The 26,397-nt window shown below is 41.1% G+C and overlaps 1 protein-coding gene across 2 annotated transcripts in view; it reads left to right on the top strand.

Annotated features, from left to right (window-relative positions):
* Positions 1 to 26,397, top strand: part of LOC121276584 (SH3 domain-binding protein 5-like) — an 82,508-nt gene that overhangs the window by 33,481 nt on the left and 22,630 nt on the right. For both annotated transcript variants that reach the window (XM_041185167.1, XM_041185166.1), the window contains 3 exons: positions 1,276 to 1,338; positions 13,588 to 13,716; positions 26,039 to 26,203. In XM_041185167.1, coding sequence (XP_041041101.1) covers positions 26,180 to 26,203 — 24 coding nt within the window. In that variant the 5' untranslated portion in view covers positions 1,276 to 1,338; positions 13,588 to 13,716; positions 26,039 to 26,179. The remainder of the gene's footprint in view (positions 1 to 1,275; positions 1,339 to 13,587; positions 13,717 to 26,038; positions 26,204 to 26,397) is intronic.

Here is a 26,397-nt window from a genome sequence, read left to right as displayed (position 1 = left end):
ATTCACAGGTAACTTGATGGCTAGAAATGAATCAGTCCTCACGGGAAATCTTGAAAGCACATCTGACTTATGATAATCAATAACATACTGATGGCTAATTTTATAATTTGGCCCTCTTTGCTCTGTGCTCACTTAGCACTTCCTGAATGACAGATGTACTCTTATTGAGCCCTACTGTAAATAACTTGGTCCAGTTCAATTGTATCTTTTAAGTCAATTTCTTCTTTGTTCCGCCCCACTACTACTAATGGCGAGTAATAAGATAGATCATCATATTCCGCCCTAAAATTAAATTTGCCTAACACTAATATTGTTACTGAAATAACTAGTCAGTTTCATACCAGTTTTGCTTAAGGGAATGTGGCTTAGAGATTTCTTGTACTCTCCTTCCGAGATAACAGACACTGCTGCAGCTGTATCAATAATAAAAGTAAGTTGTGAATCTTCGACTTACAATTCTAGCGCCCACAGTAGAAATGAATCTTCAGCCCTTATCTTCCACATGCTATTTCTCTTGCTCGCTGAGACTTGACCTTCCTGCTTGATAATATTCTGTTTCCATATCTATTGTATGTGCACTCAAGGATTTCCAGATTCCTGAACTAGGTTTAGACCTACCATGAACTCAACCTCATGCATGTCTGCAACTTCGAGCTTTATTGTTTCCTCTACTCCTGCATGCTGCCTGGATATGACTGCTGTTCCCGCAGACATGGCACTTTGATTGGAAAACCAGGGCATTTAAATGGTGGTTGCCATAGCAACAGTAGCATTTAAATTTCTGATTCTGAGATTGTGAACTTGACTGCCATGGCCTGAATATCGCTGAAATCCAGTGGGCCTCCCCTGCTGGCTCGAGAAAAGAGCTACTTTGTAACTTGCAACCATCTCTTTCTGCCATTTCCATGGCTGTGGCCTCATCACAAGCTGCCTGTGGCCTGGATTTTGTTGCTCTTTAGGCCCCTGACAAATGTGCTTTTAAGGTTGATTCCTAGGATTACATTCTCGAAATAGTTTCATTTGGCAGCTGCTTCCTTTCACGGAATGCAACTTTTAGTGGAATCCCGTTCTCCGTCTTGTCATAAGATGAATACAGAATCTCATAAATTTCAGAATAATTCATAGTACTCAGATTTCACAGGTAACCTTGGATAGACATTGGGGATGCTGGAATTGCAGTGTGATTGCAAAGTGTTTGTAAATGTGGACAGTTACATTTTTAACTCTGACTTTGTCTGTTTCGAAACTTAATCCATCTCCCTATTTGTTTCCTAGGGAGAACTTGAGAAGCTGAACCAGTCGACAGATGCTATTAATCGTCAAGAAACTGAACTAGAGGTAAAATTGTTGTCGTTGGGTACTTGTTCTCTGTGCATTGGGACTGGTTTGCACTGCGTGTGATTATTTATTGTAACATTTGAACAACATTACCCTGAGCATTGCTATTTTTGTAGACTTAGCAGATCACAGTTCATCCAGTGGAATTCCTCATAAAACTGCAGCTGTGTACATTTTTCCCTCTTGTACATTCTACCCTTTAATTTACTTTATAATGTGGTGGCTTTCTCTTTCAGGGTGTGGTTTTTACTTGAGATATTTGTTACCCAGACATTCAGGGCAGCTTTCACAAAATTCATCATCCTGAACAAAGGAATTCTAAAACCTCAAACCCCAAAACATAAAAATTATGCTTCACTATAATTGTTTTTCCTTTTTGGTTTCCTGCTAACATGCTGTGTTAAAATACCTTTTGATTTAGCTTTATGCATGTAATGATTAAAACTGTTTACCACTGCATTGATGTGGGCTGTGCGAAAAATGATGGGCTGAATTTTCCTGGTGGCATTTTCCAGCAGTCCCACCACTGGGCCTGGAACCAATTTGGCGGGCGGTGGGACCCTGAGGCAATGTTTTGTGGCCACTGGCCAGTTAACAAGCACCCCCTAAAGCTGCTGGTCCAATCAGAGGGCCAGCAGTTCAGCAATCAGCTGAGCCACTACCGACTTGACATGACTTGTTCTGGAAAAGCTGGGGCCAGGCAGGCAGACCCCAGCATTTGGAGGAGAGTTGGAGACAGGTGGAGGTGGGGCGGGGGTGATGAGGAGTTTTTATGGTGATGGTGTCTTGGGCCCAAGAGCGGCCATTGCTGCCAAGGGGGACCTGTCTGTGAGCCATTGAGCACCCATTAAGGGAACCCACTGGGAGGCTGCCAGGGTTTACCTGGTATCTCGCCATGTGGCAGCAAGCCCTCCTGACACAGGCAAAATGTCTGTGGGTGGCAAGTGACCCTTATTTTTACCATTAACTGGTTCAATTCACTGTCTGGTGGGCTGCCGTGCCATAGAGGTTCCTGCCGCTGGTCATGAGCCATGGTGAGGGGAAGACATCAGGCTCCTCTCCTGACACCTTTCCCCAGCCATATTGCTAGCCCTTCTGCCTCCCAGCTCATCTCCATTAGGCCAGGAAAATTCAGCCCTACAAGGAAGTCATAAAATAACTTTAAAAGAAGGATGTTAGATCCCAAATTAGGTTAAATTTATAAAATAACAAATCCGTACTAAATAACTTTTGAAAGAAAAGACCTTCTATTTGTTAAAAAAAGAGCCCCAGTTATTTTCTGAAAGTTTCTTTTGATCTTAATAATCTGATGTATCTCCTAAGGGGAGTAGTGTCAGATTTATAAGCAGTTGACAATCTAATTATAAAGTTCCTTCGCAACTGTAACTATCTAAGGATATGCTTGTTGAGTGTACGTCATCATGAGCAGATGTAGGTGGAGGATTAGGTTTCTACAATGCTGTTATTACCGTTTTTATGCTCAAAAGGATGGGATAAATTAAATCTAGTCCTGCCTTAGCGCACCACTTTCCTCAAGGTGGTTCCATAGTTTCTAAAGGGCTAGCAGTTCAAAAACTTCCCTTTCTAATTATACAACAAAACACTACACGTTATGTGGTTCAAAACTCCTGTTATCATCACTTAGCAGATACTCTCACTCAGCATAAGCAAAGCCACTGAAGATTGAATAGAATTGCTTTGGTTGAGAGTGATAACTTTGTGGGCAACTGACACCAAATATGACAAAATCTGATATTGTTGCACTTCTGTAAATAAAGGAAATTGGAAAGCTTCAAGTTGGAACTATTTTTTGGGACACTGGGAAGAACTACCTTACTCTTCTTCAAATATGCAATGGAATCTTTTAAGTTCACCTGAGGGCCTCAATTTAACTCATTTATCTCATCCCAAAGAACTTGCCCCAGGCAATGCAGCATTATCTGCAATGAAATGTCAGCCTGGGTGCTCAACCCATAACCTTGTGTCTCAAAACAAGAGTTCTACCACTGAGTCAAGGCTAATTCCATGTATTTTTAGTAAATGAAAGGGATCAAAGACAAACTGCCCTCACTTTGTAAGAGTTATATTGGGAAGCTCTTTATGCGAGACAGTTTCATGGGAGCAGAGTATCTAATTAGGACACGATACTTTGAAGATTAATTATAAAAGTTATTGAGGAAATGTACCACTTGCTTCAGATGCACAGATGGTCATAAATTTAGTGCACTTAACAAAAAGCTTTCTGAAAACCCTTCAGAGGCTGGGCATTGGCCTGGGGATAGGCAGTCAAAAGTAAAATTCACAATTGCTGATGGGGAATCATTATTACTGCAGGATATCATCATTTCCAGTCTGGGAATCTAGAATAAATACAGAATCTAGAAGAAATGAAGCAAGATTTAAAAATATAAAAAATGTAGTTGACTACCTGCACTTAGAATTAAGAGCCTCATTTATGGGTTCAAGCCCCATGCCTGCAATTGAGCACATAATCCAAGCTGACCTCTCATTGCAGTACTAAGGGAGTGCTGCATTGTTTTTCAAATAACAAGTTAAAAGTTAAGTTCCATCTCCCACTCGGGTGCTTGTCAAAGAGAGGAGTGGAGTTGTCCCTAGTGCCTTTGCCAATCTGTACCAACTGCACTAAAACAGATGATCTGGTCATTTATCCATTGCTACTTGCAGCACCATTCAATGAGTGAGCAAGTTTGTTCGCCTTTTTAATTTTCAGGGCCCCCTTTAGTCTTTTCACTATATTAGCTACTTGTACATTTTTCCCCCCTTCTCTAATGTTTTTCCCTTGGTTCTTTGGGAATCTTTTATCAACTGCTTTTACCAGCAGTTTACAGGCCATTCATCACCTTGATTATCTTCATTTTTCTGTAATCTTACAAAGTAATGTGCTTGTCATTGGGTTATATCCTGAACATTTGCACCCTTGTTGGAGGGGACAAGGTGTTAAGGAGCCTGTGCTAATGGAAGTGTTAATCTCTGATTATTGGAGGCAGGAGCATCCTTAGATGGTTTTTGTTTTAAAGCATCAGTGTAATGGTTTGTGAAGACCAGCTACAGTTAACCTTTGCAGAAGGCTCTGAAAAATATACAGACTCGAGACGTTAACTCTATTTCTCTCTCCACAAGTGCTGCCAGATCTGCTGAGTTTTTCCAACATTTTCTGTTTTTATTAGGGTTAACCTTTGGTTTGTTTACTCAATATTCTGTTACATTCTGCTTCAAAATTTAGCTTCTAAAGAGTTAGGCTGCTGTATACTAAAATCTATACTATGTTTTTGATTTGGAAAATTAGCTTTCTCATAATTACAGTTAAATGGGCTCTGCTTTGTTTCATCAAATAGAAAAAAAATTTCCCAGAGCAGCAACAGCTGATTGTACTAAGGCCCCACTATTGCAGCTTTATATATTAACTTTGGGATGGATATACTGATATTGGAGGGGTTGCAGCTCAGATTCAACAGATTGTTATCGGGTCAAATAACAAAGATGGGTTGCATAAACTTGGCTTGGATTCCCTACAGCATACAAAATTAATGAGTAATCTGACAGAGGTGTTCAAAACATTAAAATAATTGCATGGGATGGATATGAAGAAACCATCTGATAGGGAGCCAAGAACATAATCTTAAAATTAGAGCTAGACTGTTTAGAAGGTAAATCAGGAAGCAAATTTTCACACAAAGAATAGTAGAAATCTGGAAGTTTCTCTCCCAAAAGACTGTGTGTATGCTAGGTCCTTTGGAGCTCAAGGCTGAAATGTATAGTTTTTCTGTTTGGTATGGTTATGTAGGGATATAGAGTGAAGCTTGGTAAATGGAGTTGAGGTGCCATTAGGATGGCCTTTCATCTGGTTTTATTCTGGACAGTCCAGTTGTTAGCCGGTTTGGCCACTGTCTGGTACCCGTTAGTTTTATGTCCAGTATTTTGTACGTTAGTATACTCCGTGAAAGCATTGACAGGCCTGTGCACAATTCTTTCTCCATCCCAAACCAACTGGGACACGGAAAGCAGACATTGCTATTCATGTGCCCCCACTTCCAATTGTGTCTCACTTACTTGCATTTGGGCGATTTTCATCTCTAACCTTGATACATGATGACGTTGCCCCCACCTCCGCATTGTATCAATGTCTGGTATTAGTGGTCTCTGGCAGTAGCTACCCTAGGTGCAGTTTTGTGATTGAATGGCAGAGCAGCTGTAGGGACTGAATGTTCTACTCCTGTTCCTAAATGACAATTAGATTTTCATTGACAATACCTGTAGCAACTGAAGTTAAGCAGCTGGCCTAACGACAACCTAATGAGGTAGCACTTCCACTGTAAGATTTTTTATTTGCTCTCTTAAAAAGAATCAGTCTTAAAACATTGTTCTAACTGCAGATCATTATGGGAAGCTAGATAAGGTGATGTGTAAATGAATAGGGCAAATGGTTAATCAAGTAAACATGTATATATACGTTAAGTTGATTGCTTTGATGTGGCAGATGATGTGTGCGAGGTGGACCAAATCCACAAGAGAAATTGTTCGCGCTATCAGAACAGTTTTGCAATTTGCATTTATTACGAGATGTGTGCACTGAATTCGGAAGTAATAAGTCTGCCAAGGCCTTTAGAGATTTTAAAAATTAAATTAAAATATTTATTAACAAAATATAAAAGATTTCAAAAACAGACATAAGACTATAAATTACTTACTACTTCAGTAACTCCTAACATTCCTAATTAACCTGACCCCAGTTACACCCTCTTTAAGGCAGTTGTTCAAAATAGATTTTAGACTTAAAGCATACTCAGCAAGTTACCACAATACTCTGGACAGTGGAATTCCAAATGACTTTTCCCCAACTTCAGTTCCGTTGCGTAGCAGACTCATGCACAAATGCTGGACGCTTCATTAAAGCTATTTCCCACACTCCTGTTAGATGTTACATGGCTTTCTGACACAACATTTCCTTCTCCTTTATATATGTTTCTCTCTTTTTATTATGTAAATTATATTGTTCCATATGTGTTTGAAACTGTGTCTTCCTCGTAATATAAAAACTTTCATTGTTGCCACTATATATTGTCAGTAACCTTTGGGAAAAATAAACATATTCCTTAGCCTTACTTATCTGGCTAAATGTAAGCAAACTAAGATCCTTTTGAAATCCAAATGTCCCTTTATTTATCTTAAAATGCAAATTCCCTTCACACCTTACATGCTAAACCAGGAACCATGTTTATTCATTAGCATGTCAAGCACTAGCTTTTTTTGACGATTTAAAGCTTGCAGTCTACTTGACTACAAATGATTAAATCTCACACAGACCCAATTAAACCTACTTCATAATAAACCAGGGGCAGAATTTTCTGCTTGTCGGGTGGGCAGGCCCGACCCAATCTCTGGCGGGTGAGGAGCTGATCCCCGCCAGAGAAGCAGGCCACGCTGCCATTTTACATTTTAATTGGCCCGCCCAGCATGATGTCCGGCGGGAAGTGTTATGCGCTTCCTGTGCGGGTGAGGGGGGGTTTCCCTAAAAGCGAGAGTGTGCTCTTTCGTGCATGTGCACGAAAGAGCGCACATCTCCCTGAGGCAAAGTGCTGCCTCAGGAGATCACTTCCACTTTGAAAAAGATTAAAAAATAGAAAAAAAATTCATGAGGATGGGACGTGTTCATAATTTACACTACAACTTAATTAAACTTTTAAAAACCCTGCATGAAACCTCATCCTGCCGTTGGGTGAGGTTTCATGTTTATTCTATTGCCCGCTGGGACTCCTGGCCTGCCCACTAACCTTAAAGTTGGACGGGCAGGTCCTTTAATTGTTTGAATGATCCTGTCAATGGCCTCAATTGGCCATTGACAGGTCGGCGGGCCCACAGCTGATTTTGCTGCGCCCTCGCCTTCCTGAAAATTTAAATGGGGTGGCATGACGTCGGGGGTTCTGCCCGGCATCACTTTACGTGTCGGCGAACAGGCCCCACCCCCTGCTCACCGATGGCAAAATTCTGCCCCAGAAAAATATTATGAAAATGATTATACTTTCATTACATTGAGTTTAACAGGAAGTGGCCATGGTACACATTCTTTTAAAATTTGCAATGCATGACACAATATGGATTTTAGATTGTACTTTTTGGAACATCAAGTCAGTTATGAAATTAGCATAAATTTAACTTTAATGATATTGGATGTAGTCCTTTTTTGAAAAAAAGATTTTAAATTTTCTTCAATATCTTCAACAACCATCTACAGTTTTATGATCATTTTTGAGAGCCCATTACTGTTTTGAACAGTTTTTCAACATATTATACATACATATAGGGGATTTGCTGGGCTTGCTCTGTGTTTGAAAACTAGGTGTGATGCTACACAGCATTTACACTTGGCTTTGTGAAAGCAAAACAAAGTGAGAGTCCCTGCTCCAGCAAGACTAATTTGACCTGCTGAGTTTTTCCAGGTAATTCTGTTTTTGTTTTGCAACTATCCAAATTGACTGAGATGGTTTAATTCATTGGTTGGAGAGACAAATTAGATTCCTGGCATCCTTAGGAGTGCAAGTAAAGGCATTCCTTAACCTCCAGAGGTTCAAGAATGTTTTAGAGAGGCAATCTTAATTATTTCAATGTGTGAAGCTTGACATCTATATGGGCCAATCTGTGATGGAGCAGGGCCAATAAATTTTCATCATCCCTTTGATGGACTGCTCTGTGGCCAGCAGTTTCTGATAGTTGGCTTGTATGTTGCTGTTAAGACTCAGCTTGTTAATAAATCAAGAGGCAGCCGGGAGACTGGGCTAAATCTGGCTTCATGACATCATTGCGATGTTTAAGTACTGAATGACCGTATGACAGATGTTCAACATTAGCTGGAGGTCACACAGGAAAAATGCCTTTGCTGTTTTAATATTTCAAGGAGAATAGTGATTTATTACTGTTGGTATATTACCATTAATATCCAGTTTATATTGAATGCTGCTTGTTTACCTGTTCAGTTGGTAACTTTGCTGTTGGTTTGTGGTCTGATGATGTGCACGTGGACTAGTTACGAGAATAATACCAGAACTGAGAGATTATAAATATCGTGAAAGACTGAACAGACTGGGGTATTTTGTTTTTAGAACATGGAAGAATGAGCTGACCTAATAGAGATCTTTAAAATTATGAAGAAGTTTTATAGGGTAGACATAGGAGAAATGTTTTTGCTTGTGGTGGAATCAAAAATTAAGGACTATGAATACAAGACAGTCACCAGTTAATCGAAAAGATAATTTGGGAGGAACCTCTGCACCCACAAATTTAGAATGTAATACTTGCTACCATGTTGAGTAGTTGAGATAAATAACATTGATGCATTAAATGAAAGCTAGATATGTTAATGAGGGAGAGTAATAAAAAGCTATGCTGATAGGGTGTAGAGAACTTGTGGCACAATGGTAGTGGTAGGGCCAAAAGCTCCAGGTTCAAGTCCCACTTCAGGACTTCATGGCCATGGAAGGTGCGTTCATAGCATAACCAAACAGCCTGTAAATCCTTCCAATATGCCTGATGGCAGGCGGTAAGAGCGGGAGAGTTTCCTGGTCAGTCATACCGCAGAAGTCAACAGCAAACTGCTACAGTATTTTACCAAGCATAATTATGCACCCATCCCATGGAAGCCCATGGTCGTCAACGCTCTCTTAAGGCATGGTATTTGAAGGAGCAGGATGCTGATAGGAATAGATGAAGTAGGGTGGGAGAATGGGGAGCACAAACACTGGCATAGACCAGTTAGGACATTTGCTTCTGTGTTGTAAATCTATGCAATATATATAACACCTATTGTAATTTTCAACCTTGAAAGTGTTCTAATCTTTTATAAATTAAAAGTCAGCAGCTCCTTCTGTAATCAAAAATAAACAAAGTTACTGAATAGTTGTTCTTGAATCTGAGAGTGTTTTATTATTTACTGAACTCGGGCATTGGAGTTTAATCAGCAGTTTCTCTGGAGTGGTTAGAATGTGGAGCTGTACGCTCACGGGTTCCAAGGCCATGTGGGGTAGTTGAGGTGATTGATGCACTTAAGAGGAATCTTGGCAAACATCAAACTAAATCTGGCTCCATGGTACTGATGTGCTTTGTAAGAAGTGACCGACCGTTTCAAAAATCACTGTAATCTTGAGAGGTCCTACAGGAAAAACATCTTTGTTATTTTAATATTTGAAGGAGAATGGTAAAGTTTTCCATCTAGTTTGTACAGAATGCTGTTCTTTAACCTGTTTATTTAGCTGTACAAGGTTAAATAATTTGAGGTTGGTTTATAGTTTGTACCTCGGTTTGATAGTTTGCCTTTAAGTAGGTGGATGTCTATATCCACAGAGGTATTTGAAGCAGCATGTGATATATTCCAGTAAACTGCAATACAATGGGGAATGGTACTTTACTCCACCCCTGGATTTGTTACCTCCAGACTTGATTATTCCAATGCTGTCCTAGCTATCCTCCCACCTTGCAGCCTCTATAAGCCTGAGCTGTTCAAATTTCTGCTGGCTTCATCCTAATTCGCATTGTCCCATTCATGTGTCGCCTCTACATTTGCTGAATTATGTTAGTTCTGATCTGGCAATGACTCAATTCTAAAATTCTTATCGTAGCTTTCTGATTCCAGACCCCCCCCCACCAGCCTCAACCCTCCTTATGTCTATAACCTCCTGCATCTCCGCAACCCCCCGATCTCTATATTCCTCCAATTCTGGCCATTTGAACATCCCAATTTTCATTGCTCCATGCCTTCATCTGTCTAGGCCTTAAGCTCTAGAATTCTCTTCTGAAATCTCTCCCTTCTTAATCTCTCTCTTCTTCTTCAAAATGCTCTTTGATCAAACACTTGGCCATGAGATGTAATACCTCCTTATGCAGCTCGGTGTCAAATTTTGATAACCCTCCCGGAAAACGCCTTGGGATGTTTACCAGTGCCAGAGGTACTATATAAATGCATGATGTTATTAAATATTTACTTCAATGCTGGGCAAATACAGAGATATGGAGTCTGCTTACAGGAATTACCATTCAGCCGCTGATGCTAAATCTAGTGGGTAAAAATTTAATAAGAGATGACGAGCACATGCACTCGAGCTTCAGTAAATGTCTTTTGGCAGTCTTGTGTGGAATTTTATGCTTGCTTTTGGGCATTGGATATGCTTGTGTCTTAAAGCTGCATGTTCAATTATCACAATCATAGCAGTGAAACACAATTTTATCATTAGCGTATCGGAGGTTAGGCCCCTGGTGTTTGGATTTACTTAAATGGCTAGAATTTGTTGTGCCTTGTTACTTCCCTTTCTTTTCGGCTCTTGAGTATTTGTACGATTTCCAATATTGGGCGTACAGTACACCCTGTCATTCCCATCTCTTGCTTAGACTGGGATCAGGTATTGTCATCTGACTCAGCAAGTGGAATCTATAAAGGTGGATTTGCAGAATTGAGTTTCATTCTGCTATCCAGGTTCCAAGGCCATTCCATTTCCAAATTTTAAGATTTTAAAGCAGGTTACTGCCTTTATGCTGGCAAGCGGCTGATCCCTTTTGAGAACTGATTTCCATTGTCACTTGACATTCTTGTGAATTGTATCAGGAAAATAGCAATTATTAAACAAAACAAATCCCAAATTCCATCTAGTTTATCTTCTACCATCCAGTACACAACTTATTAAAATGTGTTTGTTCATGGGATTTAGGTGTTGCTGGCTGGGCCAGCATTTATTGACCATCCCTAATTGCCACACCTTGAACTGCTGCAGTCCATGTGATGTAGGTTCACCCACAGTGATGTTAGGAAGGGAGTTCCAGGATTAAGTACAATGATAATGGAGTTGTTGCATCATGGTATTCAATCAATTAGTTTATAACAGACGCAGACAGGAAAAAGGAAAAACCACGGTGGTGGAGAATTCTTTGAACTAAAGGTTCAAACACGTTTGTTCCTCCCAATCATATGACCATTCCCACATGTCATGTCCCCAATACTGTATCTCAAAATTTTCTTTTCTGAACGAAATGTATTTAAATTGCATTTGAATGCATCAACACAACTGTTCCTGCTGGTTTGCTAGGATGGCTGATCCATAAATTGACCAATCATTCACTGAAATTCAAGGCTGTGATTTGTGCTTTTCATGGAACTATTAGCATTATAGGACAATCGACAAAACAATGCTGCACATCCTGTAATATCTTGATCTGGTGATGCAGGCATTGTGCACCAGTGACCCTATCTTATAAACTGGCAGAGTGTGAACCTTTATAATACCAGTAAATGTCTTGGAATAAAATGTAATTTAGTTTAGTGAATCACCTTAAAGCAGAGGCCCTGTTCACATTGCCTGTAGGGCTATGCTTGTAGCTCATTTTTGAGTGGACCCAACCTTTGTGTGCTATTCTAACAAGAACATTAATTTAATTATTTGAATCTTAGATTTGTTCTCAGGAAACATATTCTATTGAGATATGAATACTGAGGCATTGTGTCTACTTTTGGTTGTTCATCTTGTTCCTATAACTAAATGGCCAATCAGCCGGCCTCACTCGGCATTGGAGATCTCTGGGAGTTAGATGCCTGATGACAGTGGTGTTCGTTGATGAATTCCTTCACAGCTGGGTGTTTTGCATATTGCTGTGAATACAATAATTCATAAATGAACATCATTGTATTTGTCAAAGGATTGTTCTCAGTTGAACACTTGTCACACATAGCAATGAATATAATTCAATTCTCACGGAAAATTTTGAAGTTAGGCTGATTTTCTGTCGGTACTTAAATATTAGACAGAATTCAGAATTTGGAAAGCACTTTAGTTCTCTGTCTCTGTGTTGTAGGTTTTCTCTCTGTCTGCTGTTCTCATTTGGTTCTCTCTCCCTTTCTGTTCTCATCTATTTCTGTGCTCTTTTTAATTGTCAGTCTTGTCTTGGTTGGTAGCATTCTTGTCTCTGAATCAGAAGGTTATGTGTTTAAGGCCATTCCAGAGACCTGAGCACACAATCCAGGCTGGTACTTCAGTGCAGCACTGAGGGCATGCTGCACTGAAAGAAGCACCGTGACGTTAAACTGGGGTCCCATCTGTCCTCTCGGGTGGACATAAAAGATCTTTTGGACCCCTTTTGAAGTAGAGGAGCTTTCCCCAGTGTTCTGGCCAATTTTTATTGGCCAACATCACAAAAACATCTTATCTGGTCATTACCTCACTGCTGTTTGTGGAATTTTGTTATGTGCCAATTGGCTGCCGTGTTTCTCCCATTACTACAGTTAACTACACTTAAAAAATGCTTGGAACATCTTTGGGTTATGACTGCTACTATAAAAATGCAAGTCCTTTTCTATCAGTATCATCCCTTCATTTTTCTATCGCTCCTTCCATCTTCCCCTGTTTCAAGCAGTTGTCCAACATCAACTGTCCAACAATTTGTGGCAGGGAGTTCTACACTCTGACAACTCTAGCGAAACCAATAACATGAATTGACATGAATTTTGATGGTTAACTTTCGTCAATATCTTCCTAGTCAATAACCTTGGATAAGAGATGGATAAACTCCAATGTGTTACACAATGGGGCTGTTCCTTTTATTGACAGTATTTGTAATTTGTAGAGAGATGTCAGGATGAATTATAGTGAACTATATTCTCCACCACTTCATATTTCTCCTCACTTATTACAAGCAGCCACCTATATCAGGCAAATTACAGCTTTCCATCACCATAGGAGGTAAACAAAGGTGCCAAATGTAGTGTGTTACGCAATGCTGACTATTTTGGGCAGTTCAGTAAGTTATTGCCTCATAAATAAGTTCTTACTGATTTTAATGCCTGTGCTGATTTTGGGTGAAATCAGGATCCTTCAGTACTTTCAAACAGCTTTTTGCATCTGGTTACCTTACTGATGAGATTCTGGATGCAACTGTTAACCAGTAGGAGAGGCAGTTACTAAGTAAAGATTACCTGATTTTAACAAACCTGTTGGTGATTATCTTTTTGGTTTTAGCAACCATCCTATATGGTGGAAAAATAGTGTTAACACCGATGCGCCCGCTGTAAATGGGGGTGGGAGCTGTACTCCTGATGTAAATTGAAGTAGGCATTAGGACTGCCCTATTCTTGTCTCATGTTATTTTTCATTGTTTACTGCAGACTGAAGCTTGTACCTCTCTTTTTAAGTATTAAAACTGTTTGCTGCTGCTGGGTATTTTTGTGCTTGACTAGTTTTGTTATTTGTCTTGCAGGAAGCTCGGCAGAAGTTTCGAACTGTTTTAGTTGAAGCTACTGTGAAGCTCGATGAAGCCAGTAAGAAGGTGGGAAAAGCTGTAGATGATTCCAAGCCTTACTGGGAAGCCAGGCGAGTTACACGACTGGTAAGGGGGATGAACTTTTTTATTATTATTTTCCCTATTCAATAAGGATGTTTCTCCAGAGATACTCTTGGATAGTGAGAAGGAACAATAAAGGATTACTTAAGAGTCATTGTGACACTGAAGTAGGCCATTTGACCCATCCTAGTCCATGCCAACTCTCTGTAGGGCAATCCAGTCAGTCCTATTTCCCCCTTCCCCCAATCTCTGCAAGTTTGATGTAACATCACACTTCAGACTGTTTAATCCAAAGATAACTTGACGAAGAACAGCAGAGATTTCCCTCGTGTTCTGGCCAATATTTATTCTTCAATAAATATCACTAAGCCAATTATCTAGTCTTTATCTATTTTCTGTTTGTGAGATCCTGCTGTGCGTAAGTTGGCCGCCACGCTTCTGACATTACAACAGCGACTGCATTTGTAAAGCTCTTAACTGGTCGAAAAACACTTTGTGCATCTTTAGGTTGTGTAATGAGCCAAATAAATGCAAGTTCTTTCAAAATCCAAATCTTTCAAACAAAAGTTAAAGTCTGCTTGAAATTCAAATCTCCTGCTGAATAAATTCATACTCGTGCCTTTTATGTTAATGGCTTCTTCCAACCTTGAATAGCATAAGATTGCTAGTTCATTTCTCTTTCAGTTTGCAGGTTTGCCCAATCCCTGCCCAATGTCACCTGCAGGAATCCTGAATCATATTCATGGTTACTTTTCACTTTAATTTGAATAGCAGGCTTCCAGTGCTCGCTCTTCACCTGACCTCACAAAAATCCATGCCATGGGATTTTGTTGGTGTTTTCTGGGCTCCCTGCGTCATTCTCTTTAAAAGCCATTGGTTCAGGCATTTAATGTTCAGTTGTGTTTTGGGGCCCTACAAATCGCATAGGAACCTATTTATTTTTAAGGCCTTCACTCATTGCCATTGGTTGTAAAATGCTTTAGGCTGTCCTGACATCATGAAAGGTGCTTTATAAATACAAGGTTTTAATTTTATAGTTAGCCTTGATTCATGTTTGTAATGCAACAGGAGGTCAGCTAGTATTTTGCATAAATAAAAGATTAAGGCTGTCACTCCAGTGCAATATTGAGGGAGTGCTGTACTGTCAGAGGTGCCATCTTTCTGATGAGATGTTCAAGTGAGGTTCCATCTCCCTACTTGAGTGGAGATAAAGGAACCCAAGGCATTATTTTGGAGAGCAGGTAAGTTATCCTCAGTGTCCTGGTCAATATTTATCCCACAATCAACATCACAAAAAACGATTGTCTGGTTGTTATAATGTTGCTGCTTTTCAGGGTTTGCTGTGTGCAAATTGGCTGCTGCATTTCCTACATTACAACAATATAACATATCATATTCCATTGGCTGTAAGGCACTTTGAGTTATCTGGTGGTCATGAAAAGCACTATATAAATGTAGGTCTTTTTATTAGAGTAAAAAGTGAACTTGGACATCTCCTATATAGTTCTAATCTACAAAATGCCAGCAAATTACAATTTCATTAACAAATAAATGGAATTGAATCCAAAAAAAGCATTGTTTGATATTAAGTTGTTATTCTTTGTTCTATTCAAGAAATGCTTTCCAAAAAATTGAGCACAGAATCCCATTTCAATTAGTCACCTAGTTGTGGTATAATTTTTTCTGAAGTTTTTGATTAAAGAGTGACCTATATTCTCTCATTGTTTCCTTTTATAATTGTAGAATTAAAATGAGGTATCTGGAATGTGGGAGCTGTGACCTGATTTAGCATTTCATTCTAATGCACAGTGTGGAGCACTTTGTAAACTCTTTCATTTGAAATCCGGCAGGGCAAGGATGTATAATGGCGATGTTTGATGTTCCAACTGTGCTGACAATGAGCATTTTATAAGTTCATTCATCACGAGAAGTAAAAAAAAATTATGAAAGCTTGATTGTAGGACAGAAATTTTTTTCTAGAGATTAGTTTTCTAACAAACTCTAATTTTAGGGGGGAATAAATAAGGAGTTGTCCATTTGTATTACATAGATGTCCACATCATCAGAGCGAGGGGAGAAGCGTTCTAGAGGGGCCAAACCAGCTCTCAGATTCAGTGAAGCCGCTCTTGGTGCCCTCCTGCGTGCAGTGTATGATTGACATGACCAGCTCGTGCCAACCACTGGCAAGAGTAGAAAGCCCAGCCAGAGTCATGCAGTGTGGGAGCTGGTGGCCGAAGCGGTCAGCAGTGTGGGTGGGGTATGAAGGACTTGGTCCCAGTGCCACAAAAGGCTCAATGACGACATGAGGTCAGCCAGGGTGGGTAAGGCATCAGTATGAGCTATCTTGGCCCAGTGTGCTACAGGTCTTGCCAGCAAATGCAGGAGGTAATTGAGGTTTGCTTGCTCATCAGAGCTAGCATGGTTTCACAAGGACATATGGTCAAGGACAGCTTCCATTGTGCATTTCAAGCAATTGATCTAGTTAGCAGGATCACCTTATGACGCATTAGCATAGGCTATATCCATTTGACTGTGGACATCCTGTGTGAAGGAGATGTAATTCACAGCTCTTTGGAACATTGCAGCATGGTGTTCACAGATGCAGTAGTGTGCAGCAGGCTGTGTTATCCCACTGAGGTCTCCACAGGTTGCCTAGAATGAGCCTGTGACCTTCAATGTGACAGGCATCAGGTGGTCTCCAATGCATTTGGATGAGATCTCCCCTGCGAGCATCTCACAAAGTGATGTTGCAGTGGCTCTTGAAAGCCTCAGTCTTCTCCTGCGCTGAGTCCCTTAGTTGCAGGTAACAAAACTGCTGCCTGTATACTCATGGGGCAGCGTAAGATTGTCTCTGCCACTTCCGAGGGTCTCTGAGTGCATTCTGACCCTCAGGGTCTCATTCTTCTGTCTGTAAAACCTGTAAAACCACAACATTCTGAGCCTCCCTGTGTTCCCTTCTTCCTCTCACCCTTCTCCTCCCCCTAATCCTTCTCTCCTCCTCACTGGAGATTGTGTCTCCAGTGATACCACAATGCCCATCTGTCCCAGAGACTTTACACCCCTGGGTAATGGACAGGAAAAAAATTAATCACAAAAGCCCTCTCAGTCAGAGGAGAGTCCTCCTGATGAAACAATCTCCAAAAGGCTCCTCTGCTCATTCACATGAGCAGTCCCTGCAGTCAATGAAGTTGCAAACTGGCGTGATGACTTCAAAAATGACACGCTATGTCATCATGCCCCATATTACACACTGTGAAGTGGCAAATTCAGCCCCTTGTGTGTCACAATATCTACAAACTCCACACCACCCCAAAACAGGTGGTCTCCTGGGAGAGGTGTAAAAACAGATCAAAAACCCAGGCCAATTTGGGGAAATAAATCTAGGAAATTCCTCTCCAACATTCCCCAGCAGGTGATAATAACTAGCCTTGGAGAGCACACTGGTCCTCAATTCCTTGCTTACCAATTGTTAGAGGTGATCTCCCCCTATCCAGAAATAGGCCCAGTTCACGTTTGAAAGAATTCAGCAAATCAGTACCACCACATAAGCCATAATTGTTTCCAGAGGTCCACTGTTTGTTGAGAAAAGAGCCACCTCCATACATCTAACCTAGATATGGCCTTATGCAACTTAAGGCAGAATTTTGCCCTTGGTGGGCGGGCGGGCAGGCAGCCGAACTCCGCCACCGAAACGGGGCCCGCCGCCGTTTTGAGTGGGCGGGCCAAATAAGGCCTGCCCAGCTGCCTGCCCGACCCTTTGCTGGGTCGGGGGGGGGGGGGGGGGGGGGGGGGGGCGGGGATGGACTCCCCAACTATTAAAGTGCGCTTTTTCGCGCATGTGCACAAAAGAGCGCACTGCTCCCTGAGACCAAGTGCTGTCTCAGGGAGATTACTGACAGGTAAAAAAAATTCCAAAAATAGAAAAATACTAAAATTATTAACATGTCCCCCTCATGTGACAATGTCACACGAGATGGGACATGTTAATAAGAAACACATAAACTTTATGAAACTTTTTAGAAACAGACATGAAACCTCATCCCGCCATTGGATGGAGTTTCATGTATTATCAGGAGCCCACTGGGGCTCCTGGCCTGCCCGCCAGCCTTAAGGTTGGACGGGCAGGACTTTAACAATCTTAATTAGCCTGTCAATGGCCCCAATTGGCCATTGACAGGTTGGCGGATGAACAGCTGATTTCACTGTCAGCCCGCCTTCCTGAAAATTTAAAGGGACCGGGATGACATTAGGGGTTCCATCATTTTCCTGTCAGCGAGCGCGCCCCGCCCCAGGTCGCCGATGGGAAAATCCTGGCCTTAAAATTGCACCTCCCTAAACTATTTAATCAGAAGAACTGTCAATTTGAAGACAATCTGTCCCCTTTATTGTCTTATAACATTAATCAGATCAGCCATAAGCGAAGTGCCTTTAATTTTTTTGGACCGTGCAGTCCCTTTGAATTTAATTTGTGTATATGCACACGCACGACAAGTTAAAGGGGCTGATGTGTACAGTCTGCACAGGGACTTCCAGGTTGTTGTATGGCTGTGCAGCTTAGAGGGAATATTTCCCTTAAATCTATGCTTCCCCACAGTGTAAGGTTCCAACTTTGATTTGAGTGCAAGAGTATGGCAGTACTGAGTGCTGTGCAGAAGAATGGTACTTAATATTGTGAGTTTAGATATTTGGCTATTTCTTGGGGTGGGGGTGGGTTGCTGAACAGCCTCCAATATGGTGGCCAGGAAGCATACTCTCATTACGAGCAGCAATTGTGTCACCTGCTATATTGGGAATGGAGAAAGGACAAAAAATCGTGTAGCTCCCAAAGCCTGTCCAGGGGACCGAAGCATACTTAAGGTCCATCACTTCAGGATTGGTTTTCTTGGAGGCAGCCAATACCGAGAAAACCAGACTTACTTGCAGCCTAACTGGGTGTAAGTTACTACTGTTCAACAAGGTAATCTTTGTATTCAGGCACTTGTGCCCTTCCATTCGGAGGGTCAATAGAGTGTGACACAGGTTCCTTATCGACTTGTTTTTGTTCTTCCTGTGGTAGCTCTTTCAGGGTGTAAATTGTTCTGAAGGAAATTCTGTGCTGCTCTGTTTTGTTTTTAGAATGAAGATTGCAAAGATAGAAAATTCAATAGTTTAATTTTAAACCACGTAGAGGGAAGATTTCCTCAAGATTTGTGTAACAAAATGGTGAATCGTTTTATAGCTTTAATTAAGAGAGTTTGAAGGAAACCTTCAATCTGAATACGTTGAGAGGCTAATTTTAATTGTTCCAGCCAAGGTTATAGAGAGGTGACTAGGGATTAGCATCCCATTTAACTCCCTGCCCCATTCTCACACTCCATCCCATTTTCTGCTTTATTGAAGGAAAACTAGGCCAGTGTAAAACTGGCAAATAACCCACTGCTGTCTGGTGATAGAATTTCCCCCTTAAGGGCTACTTTTAATGCAACCAACTGGTGGGCAGTTAAACTGGGTGAGTGATGTTACCTGAATCAGTTGCGGCTCAATGATAACTCCCTTGCCTCTGAGGCAAAAGGTTGTGGGCTCAGGTCCCACTCCAAAGACTTGCGTTTATAACCTTAGCTGACACTGGGTGTTCTGAGGGAATGCTGTCCTGACAAAGGTGTGAGCTTTGGACGAGTGTCATATTCAGTACAAGCATGAGGATATTGGATATTAAGCACTGTAAGATCATGTATCGTGAAAATGGCCACAAAACCTGTTAAGATGGCTGCAAATTAACATGTGACTATGGGCATTTAAACTGTGGACAGTTTTCGATTCTATGGCCAATACTTAGTTAAATATGGACCTGAATATGGGAACATTGCAGCCATCTGTAAAGTTTACATATCTCATTGTTTAAGGATGAACTAGCGTTTGAGTGATATGGGATCTTTAGACTTTTGGTCTCCAAGTGCATATTGAGCAAAGGAGAATATTTGAACTCAAGTTGGGGCAGAGATAAGAGCAAATGCCCAGTGTTAACCCTGCAGTTATATGACTGAACCTGTCTTTCAGGGACAGAACAAAACAAACCCAGCAGAAAACCATCTGAAACAGCTGGACCGTCTCAGCTTAAAGCTTTCTAATGCAGCCAAAGTAATGTATTTGTTCCAGCTTCCAAGTCCATCTGAGAATAAATCTCCTGGCTATTTGTCTACAAGAGACTTTGCAGCTTCATGAGAACCCTTTGTTTCTAAAAGACCGTCACTCCAACTAAAGTATCAACTCAGCTGAGAAGACATCAGGCCTGCATCAACATAGAGACTGAGTTATAAATTCCATTTTTATAATTACAGCTTTAAATTCATCTGTAACTAATCTCTGTGTGTGTGAGTGAGACAGGTGATTGAGACATTGCATTTAAACATCCAGGACAAGTGTGTGAAAAGAAATAATCTTTATTTTTAAAATCAGCTAAAATCCTGCTGGAATGTATTTTAAATTAGGAAAAATCACTCTTGAGAGTAAGGAAACACACCCAGATTAAATATAAACATCCTGATTATGGACAGGAAGGGTCCACACAAATTCTGTCTGTAGCATGAGACATTAAACTGATGGCCTGTCTGCCCTACTGGGTGCAAGGGCAGGAAAGTCGAGTTGAGGCAGAAGAACAGCTATGTTTGAATTGAGTGGTGGAGAAGTCTCAAGGAGCTGTAAGGTCTATTCCTGCTCCTATTTCTTATGTACCTGTTGATGTCCTGCCCAAATTCCTCCAGGTAGCAATTTAAGCCCGCTCCCCTGAGCAGGTGATAAAGGCATTAGAAGGATAGCTGATGTCTCCCCTGCTCAGCGTTCCTCCTCATATGCTCCCCACCACCTCAACCCTGTCACTTGTGTTCTTGCTAGCAAGCATCCCTTTAGTGCCTTTGACTGATGAACCTCTGCTCCCACTAGTTGCCTGGTCAACTGCCTCTTGCCTGCGCAGATGAGGCCCAGGTGTTAAAATGTTAAAGTTACCTGGGCCTTGCTTTCCAAGGTCTCGGAAGGTTTGACACTTGTCCCACAACCCCCTCATCTGCCGGAATCCTGCTCTGTTCAAATTTCCTCTTTTGTTGTCTTTGGACGTGGATTTCCGAAACTTGTTCCGGATGATGATTGGGGTTACTTGTCCTGTGTTCCTGTGAAGTGATTAGTAGCATTAAGAAAGGTGTAAATTTAATGGCCGTATTTACATGAGCCAAGTCTCTGCCGGCTGAGAGAGTCGTGATTGCAGCTGGGCATAAGCCAAATCCACTGAGACTGGAATTGATTTGAGAGATAATGGTCTTCGACTAGTAGCTGTGGTGTAATCCCAGCCAGCTGAGTGTGAATCTAATGGCAAGTCTGTGGCCTTATATTGATGGAGTTGGTTTTATGAGCAAGCTGGGGTGGGTTAGAAGAGGTGCAAATGTGGTTTTCTTCCTAGCGTAGGCTTGGTGGGCTGGGAGAAAGCACTCCTGCTCCCCTTGGCCCAGACGCCATGCCATAAAGACGCTTCCCTTTTCTGGGAAGCTGTCCTTGCCTCTTTTCAGCTGCTGTGCAGACACGGGTTAAACCTGGAAGGCAGGTTACATGAGGCATGCAGCCTCAATAAAGTATTTAAGTAGTCAACCCACCTCCTGTGTGTGGGTTTGCTGCCTGCCCAATTCCCACCACTGTTAAAACTGGACGTGGGTGGAGTGGGGCATTGGGCTTCAGATTTTTAAAATTTTAACACCCCACCTGACTCCAACACACCCATTTTTTGGTGGTTAAAATTGCCCCATGTATGTCTATCCAGCATCTTAAATCAGCAGCCAGTATTGCTGAATGGTAAACCGTGTCAACCAATGAAATCTGAGAGTCTTGGTGCTCAGGGTTGCTATGAAGGATTAATTCTGAGGATCAAGGGAAGGAAATTCTTGTTATGGATAATCTTCATACAGCGTGAGAATCTAGCTGGAGAAACAGAATGTGGAGAGGAGGAAAAATAAAATAAAATTAACAGAAACTAAGAATAACAAAATCCAATGGGTGACCATGCCAAGGAAGACAAATTACCCAATTGTATATCAACAGAGAGGGAAGCGAGCAGAAAAGAGAAAATAATCCAAAAGAAAACAACAATTTTATTTAAAAAAGACCCTGCCTCTCTGTTTGCTAATTCTGTACATTTATCTTTGAACCCTGCAGCCTAATATAGTATAAGTTCCATTTATAATGTTGATCTGTAATGTTTGACCCTTATGATCTATGGGGATGTTTAGTATTTTTAAAAAAGTGTGTACAGATTCTGCAGTACCAGTAAGTAAAAAGAGTTTCTCTCTATCTGCTCTATCAAACCCCCTCATAATTTTCAGCACCTTTTATTTATTTTATGTGTTTATGCAAAATGAATCTAACATTGTTAGGGCATTTGAACCATATGTAGAGCATCTGGTGGCTTTAAGGTTGAGAGCCTAGGTTTCTGACAGGAAGTGGTTGCTAGGTTACTAGCCTATTTTAGAATAAGCCACTTCGGTTCTTGTCTTAATTTTTGTGTTTCTGAAGGCTTTGACTGCTTGGTCTACTGGGAAAATTCCTTCTGAAATAATTTTGTTTTTAAAATTAAAAACGTATCTGGCCTTTTAACCGTGGAGTCCTACCTTTGAAGTGCCATTCACTAGTGGACATTTCACACTGCCATATCCTCAGAAGCTAATCAATCCTCTCGTTTCCTCCCCCTATTAATTGTTACATTACTTTTATGGGTGGATTGGGTATGTTGAAGTTTAGTTTGTGGGAGCAATTTTTCCCTCAAGCAATATGGGTTTGTGGAGGGTAAATGCCAGAAAATGGGCTGAATGGCCTATTTCTTGTGTTGTACCTTCTATGCTGTGATAACTCTTACATTGATATTGCACCTCACCACATCAAAGCCCTTTATGCAATGCATTACCTTTTTGAAGTGCAGTGTGTGTTATGTGGTGAAATGAGAAGAGATGTGGAATATCACCAGGGAAGGCAAAAAGAGCGATGTCATAATTTGCATTTCCTACTGAGCTGTATTGGAATGTTGTCTTGCTGTTCGCAAATGGTACTTGCCAACCCATTTAAAGAAGGCTTCAGGCTCCTTTGCAGGATTCATTGTTCCCATTGTGGACAGAGCCTGCTCAACTGGCCAACAATGCAGGCTTTATGCTAATTCATTCAGAAGACTATGACGTGACCCATTGTGAAATGAATTGAGTTTATCAGTCAAGCCATTCATTCTAACCACTCATAATTCACGATGACTTGTGGGGACCGAGGAACAGTCACACTGCTTCTGGCAATTGTTGCCAATCTTTTTATTCAGAACACATTCCTCTGCTGTGAGAGAAGTTAGCAGAACTTCAGCAACAACTAAATTCTTTAACCATTCAGTGTGATCATTGCTATATCAGTAGTTTGTTTGGAACACTCAGGCGGGTTTGAGATCTAGCAAAGTATGTTTAGGCCAAGAAAGAAATGTGAGCAAAGGTCAGATCGAGGATTGGTTAGCTAATAGGAAACAGAAAGTAGGCATAAATGAGTCATGTTCTGGTCAGCAAGATGTGACGACTGGAGTACCATAGGGATCAGTGCTGGGGCCTCAACTATTTACAATTTATATCAATGAATTGGATGAAGGAACCAAATGTATGGCTGCTAAATTTACTGATGATACAAAGATAGGTAGGAAAGTAAGTTGTGAAGAGGATGTAAGGAATCTGCAAAGGGACATAGAAAGGTTAAGAGAACAAGCAAAAATTTGGCAGATAGAGTATAAAGTGAGAAAATATGAACTTGTCCACTTTGACAGGACAAATAGAAGAGCAGCATATTATTTAAATGGAGGGAAATTACAGAACTCTGAAGCACAGAGGGGTTTGGATGTCCTGGTGCATGAATCACAAAAAGTTAGTATGCAGGTACAGCAAGTGATTAGGAAGGCAAATGGAATGTTGTTGTTTATTGCAAAGGGAATAGAATATAAAAGTAGGGATGTTTTGCCACAGTTGTATAGGGCTTTGGCCAGACCACATCTAGAATACTGTGTACAGTTTTAGTCTCCTTATTAAGAAAGGATATAAATGCTTTAGAAGCGGTTCAAAGAAGGTTCACTCAACTGATATCTGGGTTAAAGAGGTTATTTTATAAGGAAAAGTCGGACAAGTTGGGCCAGTATCCATTGGAGTTAGAAGAATGAGAGATGATCTTGTTGTAACATACAAGGTTCTGAGGGAACTTGACAGGATGGATGCTGAAAGGATGGTTCCCCTAATGGGGGAGACTGGAACTAGATGACAGCATAAAAATAAGGGGTCTCCTATTTACGACGAAATGAGAAAATTTTTCTGAGTGTTGAGAGCCTCTGGAACTCTCTTCCCCAGAGAGTGACGGAGGCTGTCATTGAATAATTTTAAGGCAAAGGTAGATAGGTTCTTGACTAACAAGGGAGTCAAAAGTTATTGGGGATAGGTGGGAATATGTAGTTGAGACCAAAATCAAATAAGCCATGATTTTTTTAGAATGGTGGAGTAGGTTTGAGGGGCTGAATGACCTACTCCTGCTCATAATTCATACGTTTGTATGAGCACATTCTTACTATACTGTGCTATAGGATCTGCTAGATGGGTTTATATTGTACAAAATGAGGGTCTCAGAAAGTTTTGGTCTTGTAAATTGTCCTGCATCATAAATTATGATCTTGCGCTAATGATTGCATGCAAGTTTGACATGGTATTTCAGTTATTGGAATTTTGAAGAGAGGCCTTGTGGAACAGTGGGTCTCATTCCTGCCCCTGAGTCAGAAGTTCCGGGTTCAAGTGTCACTCCATGGCCACAGAAGGTATGTTCATAATGCAGCCAAACAGTTTGATTATCTACTTGTAAATCCTTCCAACACACGCCAATGGTGGGTGGTAAAAGCGGGAGAGGTTCTTGGTCAACCATATGATGGAAAGAAAACTGGAGCCTCTTCCATCACTATTCATAGCTCTGCACTACAACACGTATGTAAAAGTGTATGTTGCCACAGCAGCTTGGGGGCTAATTGGCTGGATGACTGTGTGGCTCAGATTGATGCCAATAGCATGGTATTTGATCCCCATTTCATCTGGGGATTCAGGACCTGTCACATGCACCGAACCTGCTTCCCCTTATCCTTTTTAAAGTTCCCTCCTATACCTTCTTTTTAATTAATGTTTAACTGATCTACATTTGTTGGTCATACCGTGGGACTGATAAATGTGAACACTTGCACTGATTAGTGTCTTAATATACTGCCCTCGATTTAAAAAAAAGACTTGCATTTATATAGTGCCTTTCATAACCTCAACATTCCAGAGTGCAGCCAATTAAGTAATCTTGAAGTATCGTCACTTCACTGTTGAATGTAGGAAATGTCACAACTCAGCAAGGTCCCACAAGCAGCACTTAGATTGTTTGTTTTACGGGTTGGCTGATGGATAAATGTTGGTTAGGAAACTGGGAAATCTCCCTAACTCCTCTTCAAATATGATCTTTTAATTCCACCTGAGAGGGAAGATGGGGCTTCAGTTTAATATCCCATCGAAAAGACAGTATGAAGGGAGTGCATCACTGCATCGGAGTGGCAGCCTAGATGTTGTGCTCAAGTCTTGGGTGTGGGACTTAAAGCCATGACCTTTGGATCAAGTCATTGGTGCCTTTTTCCTCATATTCATCTGAAAAATATTATACAGTTTAAAAAGAATTTAAAAATAATCCCCACAATGTGGTAATGCTTTGTCCAGTGCCCTTGTCTTCGTTTCAAAGACTAGGCATAAAAACTAGAGTGGACCATTGTTTAGTCATGGTTCCTAGTGACTCTCTCTACCCTCCTCCCTATGCCATGTTTTGCTTAATATCTCTCACATTCTTGCTTCATTCTTTTTAAATATATTTGTTCTTGGAATATGGGTATCGCCAGGAAGGCTAACCTTCATTGCTTATCGTTAGTTTCCTTGAGAAGGTGGGTAACTTCATGAAATGCTGCTATCCTTGTGATGATGCCGCTCCCAGGGTTAGGTGGGGAATTCCAAAATTTTGACTCAATGACAATGAAGGAAAGTGATATATGTCCAAGCCAGGATGATGTGTGACTTGGAGGAAAATTTGCAGGTGATGACGTTACTTTTCTTGACATTCTTGGTGGTAGAGTTCGTGGACTTGGTAGAGACAGTTGAAGTAACCGTAGTGAGCTACTGCAGTGTATCCTAGAGATTGCAAACACAGTGCACCAGTGATGGAAGGAATGGATATTGAATCCATTAATTGTCCTGAATCAAACTTTGTCAAAAGACTTTTGATTTCACATATTCTCATAAGAAATAAGTTTCCTGTTTATCTTGTTTCCCCACAGGCACAGTTGGAGGCCCAGAAGGCTACTCAGGATTTTCAAAGAGCCACTGAGGTGTTGCGGGCAGCCAAAGAGACCATTTCTCTGGCTGAACAGAGGTTGCTGGAAGATGAGGAACGGCAGTTTGATTCAGCATGGCAAGAGATGCTTAATCATGCAACACAGCGGGTATGTTGAACCCTAATCTAACAGTCAGATCCCACAGGTTACAAATCCTGTACCATGTTCTTGGGGCCCATCTGCAAGATGGTTTTCTGAAGTTCTGGACTCCGATGAATGTACTAAGACTAGGGTGATGTACAAAAAAAAATGCTTGGAATGTTCACCTGGTTTGGCCCCCATGTTTCCCTCCTGATCCCAGC

The sequence above is a fragment of the Carcharodon carcharias genome, chromosome 3 (genome assembly GCF_017639515.1).
Source record: "Carcharodon carcharias isolate sCarCar2 chromosome 3, sCarCar2.pri, whole genome shotgun sequence".
NCBI classification, from domain to species: domain Eukaryota; kingdom Metazoa; phylum Chordata; class Chondrichthyes; order Lamniformes; family Lamnidae; genus Carcharodon; species Carcharodon carcharias.
This window is presented reverse-complemented; position numbering and strand designations above follow the sequence as displayed.